The 22,592-nt window shown below is 43.1% G+C and overlaps 2 protein-coding genes across 3 annotated transcripts in view; both read right to left on the reverse strand.

Moving 5' to 3' along the window:
* specc1la (sperm antigen with calponin homology and coiled-coil domains 1-like a) overlaps positions 1–11,045 on the reverse strand; it is a 35,510-nt gene extending 24,465 nt beyond the window's left edge. For both annotated transcript variants that reach the window (XM_082966263.1, XM_014160418.3), the window contains exons 1-4: positions 10,821–11,045; positions 3,516–3,681; positions 3,176–3,314; positions 1,419–3,058 (exon numbers count right to left, since the gene is read on the reverse strand). In XM_082966263.1, the coding sequence (XP_082822389.1) occupies positions 1,419–3,058; positions 3,176–3,314; positions 3,516–3,665 (1,929 nt within the window). In that variant the 5' untranslated portion in view covers positions 3,666–3,681; positions 10,821–11,045. The remainder of the gene's footprint in view (positions 1–1,418; positions 3,059–3,175; positions 3,315–3,515; positions 3,682–10,820) is intronic.
* Positions 11,046–11,232: 187 nt separating this feature from the next.
* The window catches only part of LOC106579959 (breakpoint cluster region protein-like), a 48,416-nt gene continuing 37,056 nt past the window's right edge, over positions 11,233–22,592 (reverse strand). The window contains 12 exon segments of the mRNA XM_082966264.1: positions 11,233–12,827; positions 12,983–13,145; positions 13,911–14,016; positions 14,168–14,302; positions 14,441–14,580; positions 15,535–15,644; positions 15,975–16,034; positions 21,143–21,274; positions 21,385–21,482; positions 22,005–22,041; positions 22,043–22,174; positions 22,336–22,501. Of these exon segments, the coding sequence (XP_082822390.1) occupies positions 12,738–12,827; positions 12,983–13,145; positions 13,911–14,016; positions 14,168–14,302; positions 14,441–14,580; positions 15,535–15,644; positions 15,975–16,034; positions 21,143–21,274; positions 21,385–21,482; positions 22,005–22,041; positions 22,043–22,174; positions 22,336–22,501 (1,369 nt within the window). The 3' untranslated portion in view covers positions 11,233–12,737.

The raw sequence follows: 22,592 nt of genomic DNA on the forward strand, positions 1-22,592 counted from the left end.
GATAAATCCAACCAGGAAGTGGGAAGTCTGAGAATTGTAGTCTTTCAGACCATTTTCTATTGAAACTACAGTGTCTGTGGGGTCAACTTACACTTCCTAAGGCTTCCACTAGATGTCAACAGTCTTTACAAAGTTGTTTGAGTCTTCTATGGTGAATTTTGACCGAATAACAGCCGGTTCAAGCAGTGGACAGTCTGAGGTCATGTAGTTACTTCATGCACATTCACGCATGGATAGCATTTTTTATTTTTCTTCTGTAATGAATACGCTATTGTCCGGCTGGAATATTATCGATTGTTTATGTTAAAAACACCCTAAGGTTTGATTGTAAACAGCGTTTGACATGTTTCTACAAACGGTAATGGAACTTTTGAGCTTTTCGTCTATTGATTGCGCCCGTCTCGTGCCTTTGGAATAGTTCTGGACGCGCCAACAGAACGGAGGTATTTGGACATAAATTATGGACTTTATCAAACAAATGAACAATTCTTGTGGAAGTGGGAGTCCTTCCGAGTGCATTCCGCCGAAGATCAGCAAAGGTAAGAAAATATTTATAACGGTATTTTAGAGTTTTGACGACGCCGTGTCTTGACGGCTAACTGTATAGCTTGCATTGATGGCAGAGCTCTGTACTCAGAATATTGAACAATGTGCTTTCTCCGTAAAGTTATTTTGAAATCTGACACAGCGGTTGCATTAAGAGGTAGTATATCTATAATTCTTTAAATAATTGTTATATTTTGTCAACGTTTATGATGAGTATTTCTGTAAATGAATGTGCACATTGTGGTCATTCACTGGAAGTTTTGGAGGCTAATCATTTTCTGAACATCACGCGCCAATGTAAAATGCTGTTTTGGATATAAATATGAACTTGATCAAACAAAACATACATGTATTGTGTAACATGATGTCCTAGGAGTGTCATCTGATGAAGATCGTCAAAGGTTAGTGCTTCATTTTAGCTGGATTTGGAGTTTTTGTGACACATCTCCTTGCTAGGAAAATGGCTGTGTGGCTTTTCTTGTTTAGGTTGTGTCCTAACATAATCTAATGTTTTGCTTTCGCTGTAAAGCCTTTTTGAAATCGGACAACGTGGTTGGATTCAGGAGAAGTTTCTCATTAAAATGGTGTAAAATAGTCATATGTTTGAGAAATTAAAATTATTAGATTTTTGATGTTTTGAATTTCGCGCCCTGCTGTTCCATTGGCTGTTGGCTAGGCGTTCCGCTTAACTTCTTGCCTAGATGCAAGAAGTTAAGGTGGTATGGAGAAACTTCGTGAACTTTTCACAAGTTGAATACAGGAGACAGAAGCAGTCTCGCAATTTTGATGGTGAAAATGGGCAAACTATCAAAAGGGTGGGATCAAGGATCAAATGTACTAACTGTAGGATAGTGTGTGCATGGTGGACTCACCTTACTGAGGGTGTCCTGCAGCCTGGTGACATCAGTGCGGGCGTGGCTCAGCTCCTCCTGCAGTTTGGCAGCCCTGCCCTCCGCCGCCTCCTTGTCCAGCCGAACCCCCTCCAGCAGCTGGCAAATGTCACTTTTGTCTCCAGAGTTGTGGATGGAGTAGAGCTCAGCCACCTTCTGCCTCTCCTGGTCCAGCTGGGCCCTGCAGCGGCTCAGCTCTACCTGGTCACAGCTTACCGCTGCCTTGTACTCCTCCAGCGCTGCCACCATGGCCCCCCGGTCCTGCCTCTCAGACTCCATGATGTGCTCCATGTGGTGGTTCCTCTCCTTCAGAGCCCCAATTACCCCCTGGGCCTCAGCGTTGTCCTGCTCCGCCATCTTCAGCGTGTTGCTGAGGTGCTGCTGCACTCCCAGCAGCTGCTCCCTCTCGAAGCGGGCGTTGTCAGCCAGGTCCACGTAGCGCTGCTCCAGCTCCATGTAGCGGCCACTCTTGATGTCCTCCTCCAGGACGTAGGACAAGTGGTGATCGTCCAGCAGAGAGCGGAAGTACTCAATCTGCCGGCCGTAGTGCTCCAGCTTGTCGCTCTGCTGGCACAGGGAGTCCATGAGGATTACCTTCTCTTCCCCTAGTCTCTCGTTCTCTCCGTTCAGCTCCTGGGTGATCTGCTGCAGGTCAGCCAGCTCCTGTAGTGTGGCTTGCAGCTCTTCGGCCGTGCTGTGCTGGTTCTCCTCCATCTGGTGAATGCGCTCCGTCAGGCAGGCCACAGACACCTCGCTGGCGTTGTCGCTGCTGCCCCGGCGTGAGCACTCTCGCCTGGGCACGCTCTCCGACTCGGAGGAGGACGAGGCTCCGGAGGGGGCGTCCAGGGCGTCATCGCTGGAGGTGACGCCCTGGTAGACCTCGCTGGACTCACTGTCCAAGTTGTCCACTGAACCACTGTGCTGCTGGGCTGTCAGCAGGTCCTCCAGGGAGCCCGGGGCAGAGCCTTCCACAGAGGAGGTGAGGGTACCAGTGCCCCCGCCATCACTGTGGCCGCTGCTGACTGCCAGGTCTGGGCTCAGGGAGGGGTAGCTGAAGAACTTGTCAGAGCCATCCAGCCTCTGCTCCAGGGAGAAGCCCAGCGCATTGAGCCGGTCCTTCAGCATGCGGTTCTCACTCTTCAACAGGTTCAGCTCCTCACGAATGGCATGGTTCTGCTCCTGTAGGAGAAGCAGTGTGGACTCCACATCCGCTGCTGTGATGGCTGACACCTCCCTCTCCTGGGGCTTCTCCTCCTCCCCTCCTCCTCCTCCTCCCTCCTCTGGGGGCACCTCCTCCCCTCCCAGGCCCAGCTGGGCCCTCATGTCCCTCAGCTCGCTGCGCAGGTGCAGGATCTCCAAGTCTTTGCTCTTGGCCAAACCCAGCAGGTCTTTCACCTTGGCCTCCAGGGCCACCTTGACACTGATCTGGCTGTCTGATTTAGACTTGTTCATCCGGCCCTCCGACTCCGCCAGCTGCTGGGTGCGAGACCGCTTTCCCTGGGCCACATCCTCCTGCCCCACCCCCGATGATGACTGCTTCTTACTAGCCGATGTTCTGGATGTCCGCAGACGGTCCCTTGACGAGTTGGGCTCCTTGGAGGTGGAGGACGTCACACGTTTGGCTGAAGAAGAGAGACAGAACCCAGCAAGCATGAAATGCAGAGTAATAATAAGTACGATGAAAATAGCATAGGTCATTGGAGGCTAGTCAGCTAATATAAAGATATAAACAGATTTACCTGAGCTAGTCTTTGGTTTACTGTATGGGTTACCACTGCTGGTCCCTGTGGAGGCAGTCCTCTTGTTCTTGGTCACAGTGCTGTTCATAGCTGGAGTGCCCCCTGCCATTGCTGCTAGCAGATCATCATTGCTTTTAACCTGGAGAACAAATCACATGGAAAAAATGACTTTAATGCCCACTAATCCAGCCAGCAGGCTGAATAATAACATAGGATTGTTCGGTACCATGATAAACATGTACAAATGGGAGTTGGCAAAGTAGGCCATTGTATATCATTTTGAATTTGATAGAAGTGTACTTGGCTTAGTGACAAGACGTGTAGTGGTATAGAAGTGTACCTTTGACAGAGGTGCCGTTGTGGTGGTCTTGGCTGCAGCCTTGCCTGTGATTCCTGTAGCCGCGCCTTCAGTCTTCCCCCTCTCTCCACTCTGAGCCTTACTCACCACCGGCCTGCCTGTCTTCTTCATACTGGGCTCTCTGATGCCCATACATTTACACCTCACTCTGGATACACACAGGGAGAAAGGACAACATATCAATGGAAGGACTCACTTCAACTACATGCTCATTTGACTTCATCTCTCTTCATCCCCGTGTCAGATTTCCTGACTGTCATCAGCTTTACCAGATGGCAGTCATAGGCTGGTTGGGGTTCAACTAGGGTTGTTCTCTGCCCTGAAGTTCCTACTGTCACTAATACAGATTTAATACACAATCCATGTTTATTAGTTCACGTGTCTCACCCAGGTGCATGGACAACTTGCCTTGCTGTCATGATGACCAAGGTAGGGAAAGTATTTAGGGCTTTATCTATGACAGCAGAGGTTATAAAACAGCGTTATAGGACAAATGAGGCAGTCTTTTTTTGTCCTGAAAGTTACATACCCAGAAGTTAAGAAATATTCTAGTTGTTGAACACAAGACATTTTTACTTTTTTTGTCTACAAGGAATAATTGTGCAATAAATCGCAAGAGTAAATCATAATTGCAAGAGAGCCTAAAAATAAACCAATTTGCAGAGTAATGGCTTTCCAAAGGGCTCGGCCAGACTACGGTTCTCAGAGATGTGAGCATAGTTTAAATTCTATACTGCTGGAGACGAGACGGGACAGGGAGGGGCAGATCTCAGTAATATCCCTCAGCTGAGTGACATTAGTGGTGCTGTTCTCCCCTGCAATTCCTATGATCTGTAACCCAACCTGCTGGCCATACTATCCTGCACAGCATATGCGACAATTAAACCAAACAGGCTTTCTGGATGACTTTATGCCTGCCGGCAAGCTGGGTGCAGGTGGATGTACCAACGCCCTCCCTGGATGGCCATCATTGTTTAATCAAGTAAGCAGACAAAGTTGAGTAAATATTATACTTGTTTCTTTTCTAAATATAAATTATATAGGGAGCATTTCTGTCTAAATAGAATATTCAGTGCCTGTGATAACATTTTCTGAACTCTTTTGCTTGGCATATTAATAAATTCAGATATGCAGCCAAAACCCTTCCACTTGTCTTTCTACTTTAAACAATCCGTCAAAAAGAGGTGCAAAAAGGGAAAACGCAGTCTGGTCCTTTTGGGTCTTTCTGCACTCTGCTGGAGTTATGAGATCTTTCCAGAGCTTTTTTAACAGCTCCCAGTTGTCCTCTCTCGCCTCTCATTTATGGCAGAGCAGCAGAGGGCTTGTGCTCGTTAGGAGTAAACTCTGCCTAATGTCTCTCAGCTGCGTGTGTTGAAGCCCCGTGATTCCTGTGGTTGGAAGGTGCTTGTGTATTCAGACCCCCATTGAAATATGCCTAGTAGTGTACACATTCTTGAACAGCCAGAGGGTAAGAGACAGAACAGATAATGAATGTTGAAATAACAATGAAATGCAATACACTAACATACACCCTTATTGGCAGTGGAATATTAACGCAAAACGTGGCATTGGAACATTCCTGTAAAGTTGCACCTTTAATGTAAAACAAAACTGAAAGAGGGACATCTTGCAACAGAAGAGTGTTCTACTGTAGCCTACACTCCCCAGTCAGGTGTGTCTGTTCACAGCCTAGCTGACCTCTGTTTGGATTGTGCAGGATATGTCGCCAACTGCTGACATGGGCTCTCAACACACAGCCTGGGTATAGCTTCCTGTACCTCAGATGTGGGTCAAAGATCACCCAAACACACAACCTGGAAGGCTGCCCTTTTCTTTGGCTATGAATGAATGGGACTGAGTGAGAGAGGCTGCGGGTATAGCCTAGACTTTCAGTCTATTCATAGAGTAACATGACAGAATGCCTTCCATAGACTATCAGGTTCAGGTGTGCAGTAATACTTCAAAGGCTTTCTTATAGTCAAAATATTAGTAATGCATCCCAGCATACTGGAAGAAAAAATAAAGGCCTTGGTCTTATGTAAAATGCACTGTGTGCAAATGGGTTACAGAAAGTGAAAGGACACGACAATCCCAGCTATGCATTCATGGGTGGGTAAAGGGTTGGCGTCTAGGGTGATGAGCTCTCGCTCAGCAACAGACCTGCAAGATCTAAAGCCAGCACTGGTCATGATGATTGGGCTAGTGCTGCTATTTGATTACAACAATGTCAGGATAATGGATGCACGGAACCCTTGGATTCAATCCAAGGCTGACCCGGAGGACAACTATGCACAGTCAGTGTCCACTTGTTGCTTATGAAACAAAACCATTAAAAGCGGGAAAAAAGGGAGCAAGAGAGAGCAAGAGTCTTAGTGAGTTAGGCCTACTGCAAACTGCCTCTCCCTCCTCTTCCTTATTCAGTGCTTTCCCTTCCATTCCATCTGCTTCCTGTGATGGCGTCTGAGAAAATCCTACAAGGATGAACGTGTGCGAGGACAAGTAGGCACCAGTGTGTTTCAGACAGAGCAGACAGTGTAACCTCTGAACTCTTCAGTCTAAAACATCATAGCCGAAGACCCAGTCCTCCTAACAGATCCAACCAAGCCATCCTTCATGTACCTTATGATATACCAGTGTTTCCCAATCATTTGGGTCCCCAGGACCAGGATGTAGAAACACTGAGCTATGCAGAGCATACAACACAAAACACATGCCTAGGACAATCTGTATCAGAGCTAAGGGGACATCACGGTGTGAGGTGAACAACTCCGGCTTCTTTAAAAAGTAGCATCAGACTATGCACAATCACACATGCACAAACGGGTGCTTAGGTAACCTCCAGCTCTAGGAACATTTCCAAGTACTGAAGATTTTTCACTTTGGGACATTTTTCCAAAAGGCAGGATTCAGAGACAAGGAGGAGTAGCCAAATTCCTATTGCATAAGTCACATTCCCTGGACAGGACATTGAAGAGCAGAAAGTACATCTTATTCAGGAAAATAAAGAATAGTCAGGAGAAATATCTGCTCACTTTGAATTCTTCTACTGTATAATGAGAAGTGTGTGTTTCATATTTTCAAAATAAAGTAGCTATATGGGCTTTAGAGAGACCTCTAAGTTGCATGTGTAAAAAAGAGTGACATGCTTCAGGCCCAGGGAATCACAAACATAAATAATGTGGCTAGATGGTCTGATTTATTAGGCAACTTGTCATAACTATGATACCAATTATTGGTATACAGTCAAACAAAGCACTGCAAAAACTTGGAAAGTTTCTTCACCAGCCAGAATGTTTAGTCAAATTAAATGTGAACTTACTCTGCCGATTGTCTGTGCGGCTGGTCGAAATTTGAGACAAAATATCCAGACTTTTAGAGTGCCGGTACTGCCTTTGAACTTTCTATCAACTGGCATATGCTCAAAACCATGTAAACACTAGAGGTCGACCGATTAATCGGAATGGCCGATTAATTAGGGCCGATTTAGCGTTTTCATAACAATCCGAAATCGGTATTTTTGGACGCCGATTTGGCCGATTTAAAAAAAATAAAAAATTAAGACCTTTATTTAACTAGGCAAGTCAGTTAAGAACACATTCTTATTTTCAATGACGGCCTAGGAACGGTGGGTTAACTGCCTTGTTCAGGGGCAGAACGACAGATTTTTACCTTGTCAGCTCAGGGATTCAATCTTGCAACCTTACGGTTAACTAGTCCAACGCTCTAACCACCTGCTTTACATTGCACTCCACGAGGTTACGCGAATGCAGTAAGAAGCTAAGGTAAGTTGCTAGCTAGCATTAAACTTATCTTATAAAAAACAATCAATCAATCAATCATAATCACTAGTTAACTACACATGGTTGATGATATTACTAGTTTATCTAGCCTGTCCTGCGTTGCATATAATCGCTTAGGTACACGTTTCTCCAACCATAAACATCAATGCCTTTCTTAAAATCAATACACAAGTATATATTTTTAAACCTGCATATTTAGTTAATATTGCCTGCTAACATGAATTTATTTTAACTAGGGAAAATGTGTCACTTCTCTTGCAAACAGAGTCAGGGTATATGCAGCAGTTTGGGCCGCCTGGCTCGTTGCGAACTGTGAAGACTATTTCTGCCTAACAAAGACAGCCGACTTCACCAAAGGGGGGATGATTTAACAAAAGCGCATTTGCGAAAAAAGCACAATCGTTGCACGACTGTACCTAACCATAAACATCAATGCCTTTCTTAAAATCAATACATAGAAGTATATATTTTTAAACCTGCATATTTAGCTAAAAGAAATCCAGGTTAGCAGTCAATATTAACCAGGTGAAATTGTGTCATTTTGCGTTCATTGCACGCAGTCAGGGTATATGCAACAGTTTGGGCCGCCTGGCTCGTTGCGAGCGAACTAATTTGCCAGAATTTTACGTAATTATGACATAACACTGAAGGTTGTGCAATGTAACAGGAATAACGTTTTGTTTTCGAGATGATAGTTTCCGGATTCGACCATATTAATGACCTAAGGCTCGTATTTCTGTGTGTTATTATGTTATAATTAAGTCAATGATTTGATAGAGCAGTCTGACTGAGCGATGGTAGGCACCAGCAGGCTCGTAAGCGTTCATTCAAAATAGCACTTTCGTGCGTTTTGCCAGCAGCCCTTCGCAATGCATTGCGCTGTTTATGACTTCAAGCCTGTCAACTCCCAAGATTAGGCTGGTGTAACTGATATGAAATGGCTAGCTAGTTGGCCGGGTGCGCGCTAATAGCATTTCAAACGTCACTCGCTCTGAGACTTGGAGTAGTTTTTTCCCTTCCTCTACATGGGTAACGCTGCTTCGAGGGTGGCTGCTGTCGATGTGTTCCTGGTTCGAGCCCAGGTAGGAGCGAGGAGAGGGACGGAAGCTATGTTGCTACACTGGCAATACTAAAGTGCTTATAAGAACATCCAATAGTGAAAGGTATATGAAATACAAATCGTATAGAGAGAAATAGTCCTATAATAACTACAACCTAAAACATCTTACCTGGGAATATTGAAGACTCATGTTAAAAGGAACCACCAGCTTTCATATGTTCTCAAGTTCTGAGCAAGGAACTTAAACGTTAGCTTTTTTACATGGCACATATTGCACTTTTACTTTCTTCTCCAACACTTTGTTTTTGCATTATTTAAACCAAATTGAACATGTTTCATTATTTATTTGAGGCTAAATTGATTTTATTGATGTATTATATTAAGTTAAAATAAGTGTTCATTCAGTATTGTTGTAATTGTCATTATTATAAATTAATAAATTAAAAAAATCGTCCGATTAATCGGCATCGGCTTTTTTTGGTCCTCCAATAATCGGTATCGGCGTTGAAAAATCATAATCAGTCGACCTCTAGTAAACACCTGCAAGACTTCGGTTAGTATACTGCGTGGATATTATCATTTTTTTGTCTCAAGTTTCGACCAGCTGAAGGACCAACCCCACATACAATTGAGTAAGTTCAAGTATAATTGTATTCAACATCTGTGACAGACAAGGGTTGTTTAGGATTTCACTATGTACATTTGTATGGGTATGCTGCACATGCAATGGAAAGCATCACCACAATCAGGACTACAAGTTAATTACCGCTATGACATTTGACATAGCTAGCTAGTTTACCAGAAGATTACGACCCTACCGTTATGCTTGTTTACTGGGGTCGGAACACAATCATGGTTACATTAAGACACAGTGTAGCCGGCGCAAGATATGGGTCGGAAAACATACCTCTATAGTACAACAGTGTGATACGCATAAAACCTAGCAGTCCAACAGGGAAATGGTTCCAATCGTTTTTCCACCATTCATTTTAGAAACACTTAAAATAAGGGCTTTGTTTTGTGTATGCTTACCATGGTGTGATGTTTTGATAACCGTGTAAATCTCTCTAGGACAAGGTGACTTATCAATATATTTGACTGTATTTACACCCAAAAGAAATAGCCACATTAGCATCCGATTTAGTATCATGATCTGGACGAAACTGCCGAATCGAGACAAAGGTAAGAATCTCTGGATTAACTATGGAATGTTAGCTAAATGTAGTAACGAATAAAATGGTTACATTTCTTTCAAATTGACACAATACCTGCTATCAAATGTGTCAGCTAGAGATGGCGTGCAGGAGCTTGCAGGGATTGGTAGTTTTGCATGACATCTATTAGCATTTTCAAATCAGAGTAAATAGAGCCGAATATATTGATAATCACCTTCTCCGAGAGAGATTTAATATGGTTATCAAAATGTCACGCCATGGTAAGGCTACACGAAAAACAGCCCTTATTTTATGTGTTTCTAAAATCCACTATGGGAAAAATGAATGGTAAAAAAATTCTTGGAACCATTTCCGTTTGACCGCTAGGTTTTATGGGTATTATGACACCTCCACTGTGGGGCTATATGCAGGGATGGGATATGCCACCTTACTCCATCGAGAACATTGAAATACTGCTAGTTTTCCCAGAAAACTGCCCTTTCGTCCCCATGCTAGCGTTGAACAACAAAGGATCTGACTGGCTGACACTGCCATTCCAAAATGGCAGTGTTGGCTACTGATAGCTAGCAAGTGGGCAAAAAGGGAAGTTTTCTGGGAAAACTAGCAGTATTTAAACTCTCTCAATGTATTAGTGTGGATAAAGGCATATCCCATCCCTGCATTGAGATATATTTTTCGACCTATATCTGGCGCGAGCTCCAGTGTCTTAATATAACTATGATTGTGTTCAGACCCCAGTGCATCTCAGTGTAAACGGGCGTAATGGTGGGGTCGGGAATCTTCTGGCAACTAACTATGAGTTTTGGTTATTTGACCAGTTGACAGAATGTCACCCCACTTGCCTTTTTAGTTACCATTAGCTAAATAGAATAATAACAAAGCTAGCTAGCTTACTATCTAGTAGTAGCTAAATAGATTGCTGCCAACATTTCCATCCAGCCAATCATGAGAAGTTGTCAGCTAACATTAACTAAGTTAGCTAGTTACCGTCGCTAGCTAGCTATTAACTGTGTCAAACTATTCAGCTAACGTTCGTTTGTTATAGTCTGAGCCTGGCTACTAGCCTAAAAAACGACTAAATTGAGTGTTCCGGGAGACGTGAAAGTTGCAAGCTTTTCCAGAAATACATTAGCTAAGAAATGATTAGCTAAAATATGCATTTTCACATAACTACAGTAGCTACCTAGTTTTCTAGCCTAGCTTAGCTTGATAACTACGTTACTAACGTACTGCAGCTAGCTAAAATTCATACCGTGGCTTCTTCTATTTGATCCTTGAAGAGTGAAAATTAATAAAGTTTTGCGAATACATCTTAAGACAGCTTTGTAGCTGAGACAGATACTGGAGGTTATCCCAATATGGTCCATCTGACACGATGCTTTTCAGTTGTCAATGCAGCGAACAGCACCCTGATTATTGCTGCCCAGAGTCTTGCCCTGGACTTCGACCGCATCCTTCATAGATGTATTTTTTTTAAACAAGATCGACATGCGCATTCTAGCCCATATACATCTAGAGCCAAGCTCTATATGAATAAAGAACGTATATATATAGAAAATAACTAAAATCTTATTCTACTGACACACTTGTTCAATAATCTTGTGAATTCATCTTAAATTGTGTTCTCAAATTGCAGAGAATCAAGATAAAAAATACAAAGCACATGGGAATCAACTCTTTATTGTAGCTACATAAATTAGACTTTCTTGGGATAATGACTACAACTGTCTGAAATGAAGAAATGTAAATTAAGTGATTGCTGATAGACTACAAACAGTCAGTTAGCCTAACAGTTTCATATGTGCTATCTTACTTATTAACATCTTAATTCAGATCTGTAAACATTTGGAATTATTTTCATTTTGCAAGCACAGATACATTTTTAAGGGCTTTCAAAGTTACAGCTCACCAGGCAGAGAACAGTAAACCCTTTATATATTTAGCTAGAAACAAAATAACACAACAGAAGACAATTGTGACCTTCAAAATGCCCCATTATTTGTTTTCATACCCAGGAGATTTGGATATTAGTGGATCACTACCAGGGTAGACTACCACTAAAATTGAATAAAGAGCCCAAGCTTATCAGTGCTATTCCTGTCTAATTTCCACGTGACAGCACTGAATAGTCTTTGATTTTAACCCATCTGAAATAAAAAATAAAAAATAAATTCCTCCAGTAAAGGGGTGGTGTGTTTAGATGAATGATCTCTAATTGAATAAGATCAAAATATACATTCTTAAGGAAAATGTAGGACCGTCATAATTGTACTTAAACATTTAAGCCTACTACTTAATGCTGCTGGTCTTACAACATAGATTTAGCAGAATCCAGCTTTCAGGTCCCTATGAGCTAAAGAACAAAAAACACAATTCTGAGATATGGTTGAGGTCCACTGTTTAACTAAGTACAACCTCCCAGAAATCTTTTAACAGAAACTCATAAACAGCAGTTATTTGAAGAGAAAAGTATTAAAAACCCATTTAAGTCAACATGCCTGCATGTTAAATATACCTACATAAGTTTGATCAGTCTCACATTCCTTACTAAATAAAGAGAGCATACGCATAAACACCTGGTGAATACACATTTTCCTACAATGGGCTTCAGCAGGGAAAAGACTGGAGTTTGTAACCTTCACTTGTGCCAACAATTTATGAAACAGGCCTTATGCCATAATAAGAACTGTAACCAACTTACCATTTTGATAATTGTGCTCATCAGTGCCTCTAAAATGAGTTGATTGTCAGATAGGTAAAAGATTTTGACACACTATCTGTAAGTGCTCAGCACACTTAATGTGAGGGATCATGGAGATGACAATTGGCCTCACTTCCTCTGGTAAAAAAAAAAAATTACATGAAAAATCAAATAAAGGAATGGTCTGTTCTTTGACCATATTAAATGGCTTTTTGTGTTTGATGTAAGACAGTTTTAAGGTCAGCAAGATAAGGATGATCATAATGGAATGACTATGGTCATGAAGTACTGTATTTGATCCAATCTGAAATGTGCTGTTGACTCCCTCTGGTGGCCATATAGAGCAGGTGCCCTGTAATCCAGCCAGTGTTCATTAGCTCCAGCAGCCAACAATTTACCATGGAAGGCATACTTTTGTCCACTTCTTCCTCCCTCCGTTTTTCACAGATGGAAATGTCCATGCTCTCGCTATACTTCAGTGGAGAAGAGGATGCTTTGACGTTTGCTGTCCGGTGTTGGGATACTCTGAAGCTGAAGGAAATACAGTAGGACCTGTACCTACAGAGACAGAAGGGGAAGCGGGAAAGAGCAAAAGGAAACAGATTATTAGAACCATAGCACATCATTTTGGGCTCCATGAATACCTCTGAATCTACCTCTGCAACAAAATCAACATTGACGTTCTAAAAGACACAAATCCCCACAGATTTTACCTGTGACATAACCTCCAGTGACCAGTTGTCATTCATAGTGATGGGTTGCGTGGCATTGGCTGGGATCTTGCTGTCTTTCTCAGATGGGCGGAGCAGGGTTGGACCAAAGACCGTGGCCAGGTTGTGAAAAGACATCTTATTAACGCTCTCATTATCAGCAATCCTGTAAGAACACAGAGGATATCATAAGTGTACGATTATGGGATGCCCGAGAACAAGGAAGGAGAAATTAGCAACAGGTTTTGAATGACAGATCTGTGACTGTATTAGTGCTGAGATGAGTTCTTTTTGAGGTCGGTTCGGTTTCGGGTTGGATTATTAATAAATAATGACGGTTTTTCGATTTCAGTTTCAATTATTTCTCTCTCTAATGTGGGATATATGGTCTGTGCGTATCTAACCTAATGTAGCAGACGTAAAAGTGTATCAGTCCAGAGATCTGTATATAATGACAAGATCCTCATGTCTCTGCCCTAACAATGGGAGCCGTTGTCCCAAAGGCGGGAAGGCAGGCGACAAGCTTAGATCCAAAATAAACACATCAAAACGCATTGGGCTTATTTTGGGCATATGTGGAACTTCTTGCTTCGCCTCTTCCTCTCTGATCCGTTTGAGATTGTAGTTAATTATCCACGTTTCTGCTCTGAACTAGGTTTAATATTTGCTTAAGGAAAACAACAACTCCCTTCAGCCTAGAGTCCCACATAGTTCTTGAATTGATTTATTTCATGAATGATTTGATTTCTCTCTAGAGAAACGCGTGTTGGACTCACAAAAAAAAAAAACGAAATGGAATTCAAGTAAACGAACCGACATCGGTCAATTAGTTGTTTAATAACACAAAAACACAGAATTATCGGTTAATCGCTCAGCACTAGACTGTATTAATGTGACAGGATCAAACATGATGTCACTGTGGGGAGTATACCTCTTCAAGTGATCCAGCAGGAAGAGGAAGGTGACCAGGTTGGGTTCTGGGAGTGACAGCAGCAGGTGTAGCATACAGCTCTCCTTAGCCACACTGTCTGACAGGGCTGCAAGAGGAGGACACAATTGTTTAGTCTTTTTTTTAATACTACCTGATTTATGTTTAATGGTCTGTTAAATGTCACTCTTCTGTTGTATTCACTATGATGAGACTAAATGCCATAGTAAGCTTTTTTGAAGTCACAAGGAGACACTGACCGATGCCTCCAGCGAAGTTGGGGTACAGGTCATCTGTGAAAAGAGGTTCCGGCAGCTCACGGAAATACAGCTTCAGCGTTCCAGCAATGGCATTCACATCCATCTCACTCATCATCACCGACACATCCTTATTGTCTGTCAACCACAGGAAGGGAATGAACAATAAACAGGGGGAACAGTAAGTTGCAAGCCGGTATGAATAATAGTAAGACATTCATTGTATAGCATGATGTATTATTTGCTAAGGAAGAGATCCAAGGTCGGTGTACTCACTGGCATCAAATGCAGCCTTCAGGGCCTGGATGTCGGTAGCCACCCCTGAGACCCGGTAGATTCCCACCTCCTCCATGCCCCGGCGCTCTATCTCCTCTACACACTGCTTCACGATGAGGGGCACCTTAGATCGCTCCCGTCTGTCGAGGTCAAACACACACACACACGGTTACACTTAATGCAGGATTAAAACTGGATTAATGCAGGAAACAAAAGAAGTCTAGTGCTTTACACTAATGAGTCAAAATACCTGTGACTGCAAAACTGGGTGTCTCATTTGTTACTTCAGTACACACCTGGTGTTTGTTTTATTGTGGTAGTGCATAAACTGAACCCAATAGTATTTTCCAATTTTGATATGTAATACCTGTTCCCAAGTATGAATAAATGACCCATCTTTTCTTTCTACTTTCGGAGTAAAGCAAACACTGAGAAAGACCTCCATCCTGCAGTATTGCATCTTTAGCACTATAAAAGGTTTCTCAAATAAACCCTGCCCATAAGGGGCTTTAGTTATTTTACAAACGATCATGAGAGACTTATGGTCCCTGTGAAAATAGAAAATACCAAACAAGGCATGTCTTTGACAGTTATTCCTGACCCTCCACTGTTGTTTTTGGATTAAAGTGAAGGACGTTGGAGGAGGTATCCCATTCATTTGACAATATTAGGTCTGATCTGTGGTGGTCATAGAAATGTGGCATGCGTTACATGAGGCTAGTCCTTCATGACAGGCTTAAAGGGATACTTCGGGATTTTGGCAATCGAGCCCTTTATCTACTTCCACAGAGTCAGATGAACTCGTGGATACCATTTGTATGTCTCTGCATCCAGTATGAAGCAAGTTCGAGGTAATTTCGCAAGCCAATGTTAACTAGCATGAGCACAATGACTAGAAGTATATGGTATCTACTAGCATGCTAGCAGTTACCATAGACTTCCAGGCATTGAGCTAATGCTAGTTAGCAACTTACGTCAGACTGCCTGCAGAGACATACAAATGGTTTCATTGCCAAAATCCTGAAGTATGAGTCTGATTTGGATCTGGGTGCCGAGATTACACAGAGGCTAACAAACACACATTATTCACTCACTTGGTTACGACACTGATTTTGACTCCAAACACGCCTGACTGTTTCCGTGAGGGCATTCTCTTCAGACTGAACTCTCTGCTGGTGAACTTCATTGACAGCTTCACCTCAATCTTTACCAAGAGAAGTTAAGAATTAGCCAGGAGTCAGTGAAATTAAGAGTATTGCATGTATCCTGATCCACACAGTAAACTTTAATATATGGGACATACTGTGTAATAAAGACTTCAATATTAAGTAACTATCAGTGGAAAAACCCATGTAATTACCATGTTATATACATAACTTATTTAACAACGGTTACACTGGCCACTGAAGTAATGCCAATGTAAAGTTGTGCCAAAAGAGTACTTTTGCTAAACAAGAAAAGTAAGGCAGTGTGGTTTCAGAATGCTTTGCGAAAAACAGCGATGATTGTTTAAATTTAGGCTGCTAATACGTACCCCGTTCATGGTGATGACTGTTCTTTGCCAGTCTTTGGTTTGTAGCGTCTGAGGATCCAGCTGGAAAATATGGAGACATCTGTCAATCAGAGCAATCATCTAACCCAGTAAAGACAAACTGCTCTGACAGACCGTGTGTAGGACTGCTGCAGCCTTTATTTGCAGTACAGACATGTTATAGTACTCTAGTAATGAAATTCAATCCATTATTAAGAACCAATGACATATTTAAGCCTCTCAAAATCCTGCTTCGTATGAATGTTTAGCACAGTTAGCCTCTAGATCCTTTCCAATTCATCTAAAGCACAATATAAAAATAAACCTTCAATGAAACTATTAGAATGGAAATTATATACATTCACTGAAGCAAAGCAAAAAATGTACGAAATGATGGATTCAAAGAGAAAAGATGGTTATTTTGTCTTTCTCCCCAATCAGCAAGCCTGGGTCTTACGTAATAATTACCCTTCACTTGCCCTTATCCTCACATAAACTTCATATGGTTGGGTAGTGTCAACTCATGTCACTGATCTATTTTAATCATGTGACTAATACCAAGTTGCCAACAGTTTTGTGATAGATAATCTGAATACGGGGAGATGATGCTAACACGACAGATGTCCTCTCACCCTAGGGACCAACATATAGATAATCTTATTCCGAAAATCATTTTCTTTTTGTTCTGTGGACATCAATTTCTTCTTACATAATGCAGTGGATTTATCAAAAGAAAATAAAATGACGTATTAAGTATGAGAATACTGTATAACACATTCAAGGATACTTAAAGGATATGCTCTGTGGTTGAGTGACTCATTGTGAGCGTACAGAACAGGGCTGCAGGCAGCTGAGAGAAAATGGAGGAAAATTAAACTTCGGGAGGACCTATCATCCTTTCACTCCCTCCCCTCTACCTTTTCTTCCACTGTATCCGCTGCGAAATACACTTTCTACAACTCTGCATTTCAAGCTTCTGCCTCTAACCCTAGGAAACTCTATTCCACCTTCTCCTCCCTCCTTATTCCTCCACCCCCCTCCCTCTCTGCGGATAACTTTGTCAACCACTATGAGAAGAAGGTTGATGACATCTGCTACTCAGTCACTCAGCTCATTGTGTCCACTGGTCTCACTCACACGCCTTGAGATCTTTATCCCCCCTCTCTCCAGATAAAATCCTGCAAACTAGTGAGGTCTGGCCTCCCGACAACCTGCCCACTCATCCCTGACCATTGGCTGCGTCCCCTCTGACTTCAAAATGGCCGGAATCTCTCTCCACCTCACGAAACCAACACTCGACTCAGACATCAAAAACTATAAACCTGTATCCCCTCTTTCTTTGCTTTCCAAAACACTTAGGCGTGCTCTCCCTGATCAACTTTCTCTCTCAGAACAATCTTATTGACCCTAACCAGTCAGGCTTCAAGACAGGTCACTCAACCAAGACTGCTCTTCTCTGTGTCACGGAGGCCCTCAGCACTGCCAATGCTGACTGTCTCTCCTCTGTTCTCATCCTCCTAGATCTATCCGCTGCCTTCGACACCGTGAATCATCAACCCTCCTCTCCACCCTCTCAGGGCTCAGAGTCTCAGGCTCTACACACTCTTGGATTGCATCCTAGCTGGCAGACCGCTCCTACCAGGTGACGCAGAGAGGATCTGTGTCTGCATCACGTACTCTCACTACTGGTGCCCCCCAGGCCTCAGTTCTAGGTGTTCTCCTCTTCTCTCTATACACTAAGTTATCCGGCTACTTCCTATCCTCACATGATCTCGCTTATCATTGCTATGCGGATGACACTCAACTACTTTCCTCCTTCCCCCCTTCTGACACCCAGGTGGCGACACGCATCTCTGCGTGCCTGGCAGATATTGCAGATGTCAGCCCACCACCTAAAGCTCAACCTCGACAAGGAGCTGCTCTACCTCCCGGGGAAGGCCTGCCTGCTCAAAGACCTCTCCATCATGGTTGACAACTCTATGGTGTCCCCCTCCCAGAGTGCAAAGAACCTTGGCTTGACCCTGTAGAGTATGAACCTGCTGGAGCGAGTCACTGCTCAACACCTGTCATTCTCTGCAAACATCAGAGCAGTGACTCGCTCCAGCAGGTTCATACTCTACAACATCCGTAGAGTAGGACCCTACCTCACACAGGAAGTGGCGCAGGTCCTAATCCAGGCACTTGTCCTCTTCCGTCTGGACTACTACAACTCGCTGTTGGCTGGGCTCCCCCCTTGTGCCATCGAACCCCTGCAACTTATCAAGAATGCTGCAGCCTGCGTGGTTATCAACCTTCCCAAGTTCACTCATGTCACCCCGCTCAGCCACACACTCCATTGGCTTTCAGTCTAAGCTTGTATCCACTACAAGACCATTGTGCTTAACTACGGAACAGCAGTAGGAACTGCCCCTCCCTACCTTCAGGCTATGCTCAAACCCTACACCCCAACCCGAGCACTCCGTTCTGACACCTCAGGTCTCTTCTTGGCCCTCGCACCCCTACGGGAGGGCAGCTCAGCCCAGTCCAAGCTCTTCTCTGTCCTGGCACCCCAATGGAGGAACCAGCTTCCCCTTGAAGCTAAGACAGCAGAGTCCTCACCTCAAACTTGACTGAAAGCTACTTTGAGGAAAAATGTACTTTATGCCTGTGATATGTAGTTGTCCCACCTAGCTATCTTTAGATTAATGCACTAACTGTAAGTCACTCTGGATAAGAGTGCCTGCTAAATTACTAAAATGTAAATGATATACAGTGCCTAGTGAAAGTCTACAGACCCCTTGTACAGTTGTCACATTTTTCTGTCTTAAAATGAAATCTAAAAAGGAATTAAATTGGATTTTCTTCCTATTGATCTACACAACGTACTTCACATTTTCAAGTTATAGAATTATAGAACATTTTCCAAATTAATAAAAAAAAAAAAAAAACATGTTTTGATTGAGTAGGACTTCACACCCCAAAGTAAATACTTAGTGGAAGCACCTCTGGCAGAATAATATTCTACCAACTTTGCACAACTCTTAGGGCAACACGTACATTGTTTTTGTCAATTGCAATAGTTCAGTCAATTTTGTTGGGAATTATTGATGTATAGGAATATTCAAACATTGTCTCTGACTTTCAAGCTGATTTAAGTCAAGACTGAGACTAGACCACTCAACACCACTTTGAAAGCCATTCAAGTGTGTCTTTGGCATTAAAATTTGTGTTATTGTCCCGCTGAAAAATAAAAATCCCAGGGTTAGCTATTCAGAAGTTTGAGACAGGTTTTCCTCTAACTTTTTAACAGGCTTTGCTCCTTTCATATTTATTTTGATCCTAACAAACTCCCTAGGCCTAGTCCCTGCTGGTAACAAGCATACCCATAACATGCTGCTGTCACCACAATACTTGAAAATACAGAAGATCAACAACAAATACTTGTATTTCAGGGCTTAAATTAAATCTTCAGGTTTGGATCAAATCCAATACCATCACAACCCAGAGTGGAACCTTCTGTATTTTCAAGTATTGTGGCGGCAGCATCATGTTATTGGTATGCTTGCCACCGGTAGGGACTGGGGAGTTTGTCAGGAGCAAAATAAATATGAAAGGGGAAAAGCCTAGGTAAAAAGTTACCGGGAAACCTGCCTCTGTCACCTGAATACCTAACCCTGGGATAGATTTTTTAGAGGAACAATTACACACATTTTCTGCCAAAGACGCACCTGAATGGCTTTCCAAGTTGTGGAGAGTTCCTGAGTGGTCAGCCTCAGTCCTGACTTAAATCTGCTTGAAAATTAGACATGGTTTGAATATTGATGTACATCAATGGTTCCCAATAAAATGTACAGAGCTTGAGCAATGTTGACTAACAATGGATATATGTTGCCCTAAGAGTTGTGCAAAGCTGGTAGAATCTTATTCACAATGAGTCACAGCAGTAATGGCTGCTGGAGGTTCTCCCACCAAGTATTACATCACTTTGAATATGTAAAGTAGGTTGTGTGGATCGGTGGGGGGGGGGAATCAATTTAATCTCTTTTTGGTTTTAATTTTATTAAAGGCAGCAAAATGTGACAACTGTGCAAGGGGTGTGTAGACTTTCACTAGCGACTGTACAACGAAGGATATATAAAAAAATATACAATACCCTCTCTGTTCCGAAGCACAGACCATCCATGATAAGAAATATAGCTAATTCTCTCTCCTATTTGTGCTGTCTTTACCTTCTGTCTGAGCAGAGTGCTGCGGACCCTGCCCCACAGCTGTGCTCCTGTGCCTGGGGGCTTCCTGGGACCTGTGTCCCCCTCATCCTCCAGAGAACAGCTGCTGGTGAACTGACTGCTGGTCTGACCCAGTATCAGCTCTTCATCACAGGTCTCACCCATACTCTTCTACTTAAGACTCAGTATCTCACTCTCTACTTTCACTAGCTAATGTACTGTTCAAAACAATGGGACAAACAAAACAAGGCAGCAGTCCAGAAAATATTGTATTGTCTCAAAGAATCCAGAGACTCCTATAGTCCTTTAATGGTCCAGTAGTCCCCCGGAAAATGTCTGGGTGTCCCATCAACTTCTTAACCCTGTCATGCCATCAATCCTTGCACACCAGATGAAAAAAAAACCAATGGGAACAAAGGCAGCCCCACGACCACGCTGCCTCCCTGTTGTCCCAGTTCCTAGATGGATCTGTGGATTAACTCCTGAGAATCCCCTCCTCCTCCTCCCCCCACACGCTGGCAGCTGTTCAGAGGTTATGAGGACTATAGGGTGGGTATACAGCCCCAGGTATACACAGGTAGCTTCCTACAGCGTCCTGTCGCAGCTATTGGGGATGGCATACAAGATATGTAATTTTCACCACCTATGATATCAATATATACTGTATATTCATATAAAAATATGAATAGTGTGTAAATAGTCTTTTTGGTGTCTTTCCTTTATAACTTTTTTTGTGTGAATTTTATGTAATATCTTATGTTGTTATGGTCTATAACTGTTCTGTACTTTGTCATGTATTTGTACATTGTATGTGGACCCCAGGATGAGTAGCTGCTGCATGTACAGTAGCTTATGGGGATCCTAATAAACTAAACCACCTAGTATTTCATTAATCTATGTCACTGTTGCCACTGTAGCCTGGTGTGACAGGCAACACAAAATGTGCTTCATAGCCTCACTCCATACCTGTATCTGTCCTTTTGCCATGATCCTGTCAGTGTTCTCTCCATCCTCCTTGTTTTGCTTGGCTTTGTTGTAGCACTTCTCATAACACAGCAACCTCAGAGTCTGAGATCCCTCCAGCTCAATCTCAAACTCCTGCAGGGAAACCGTGCATAACCAGGTAAGAGACAATCTAGCAGATCGGGCTGAATAACAGACACCAGGAAGTTGTGTTCTGAGTGCTAACAGACACATGGCATCCTCACCTCGTTCCAGTTGGGTTCTGTGGAGTCTCTGTACACACGTGTCTTGGCTTTGTTCACAAAGTAGCCAAAGGAATCCACCTCCAGAGTGCAGTAGAGATCTGTGTGGAAGAAGAACCAGTTACCATGGCTAATAGGGATACATAGCTACTGAATCACAGTAGGACTGTCCTGTATGTACTTTACGTTACACTGTTAAACCATACTTTCTGACAATCTCCACAATGGAACTTGCCATGCCCTCTGAATCGGTTACGTTTTAAGGGGAATAGTTCCCGTCCAGAGGAAGATTACATTTGGATTAACAGGTCAGATTTTGTATAAGATAAGAGATACTGTATGCATGTGTGCTGTACGCCTGACTGTATTTAGGAAAAAGTGTGAAACGACAGGGATTTCCCATCCAGACCGACCATGGCTGGAGCACAGTGTTCCTCGTTAATCCTGTGAGTTCTGACGTTACGTCAGCAGCTGCTCCACATGGGAATGCCCGCTGACTGACAGGTGACAACCGGACTGGAGGGGACTGACAGCGGAACGGAAGGGCGGCCTTGGCAATACTCCATTCATGGGAATCAGGGTAGGACACCAACAATATGGAAAACATAAACTGAGCCACTTACTCAAACTCTGTTTGAGTCCTGATGCAGAGTGAACAATGTGGCTGGCTCACCTTGCCGTTCCTGTTGGCCACTCTGAAGGCCATGCTGGGTGACATAAGCAGCAGCAGAGACTCCTGCTCCAACAGTTTCTTCTTAAAACGCTCTATTGCTTTCCCTCCTTTAGTGGTTCTCTGCACATACACATACAGACGAACAGCACTCAGACACTTGTCGCTGTATCAACGCACGGCCTCTGTCATTGCTGGCTCCTCTTATGAAGCCATGATCTGGTCAAGGGTTCCAATATTACTCAAATAAAGTGATTTTCTCCATTTCTGATGTCTGCGGTCACCTTTTCTCTCTGTATCTCGTTCTTGATCTGTGAGATCCTGATCTTCATGGCGTCAATCTCCTCTTCCTGGACCTGGGGGATGGGCGTGGCCTCAGAGTCCTCGATGGTCTGGAAGGTGAGGTCTGACAGCGGAATGTACCACTTACAGTCATACTGCTGGCTTTTCCTGGAGATAAACACACACACACACACACAAATTATCAAACAACAGACACAGGTAAGGAACACCACACAGACATAAGATGGTTTGTGAACTA

The sequence above is a fragment of the Salmo salar genome, chromosome 20, assembly GCF_965601325.2.
Source record: "Salmo salar chromosome 20, fSalSal1, whole genome shotgun sequence".
NCBI classification, from domain to species: domain Eukaryota; kingdom Metazoa; phylum Chordata; class Actinopteri; order Salmoniformes; family Salmonidae; genus Salmo; species Salmo salar.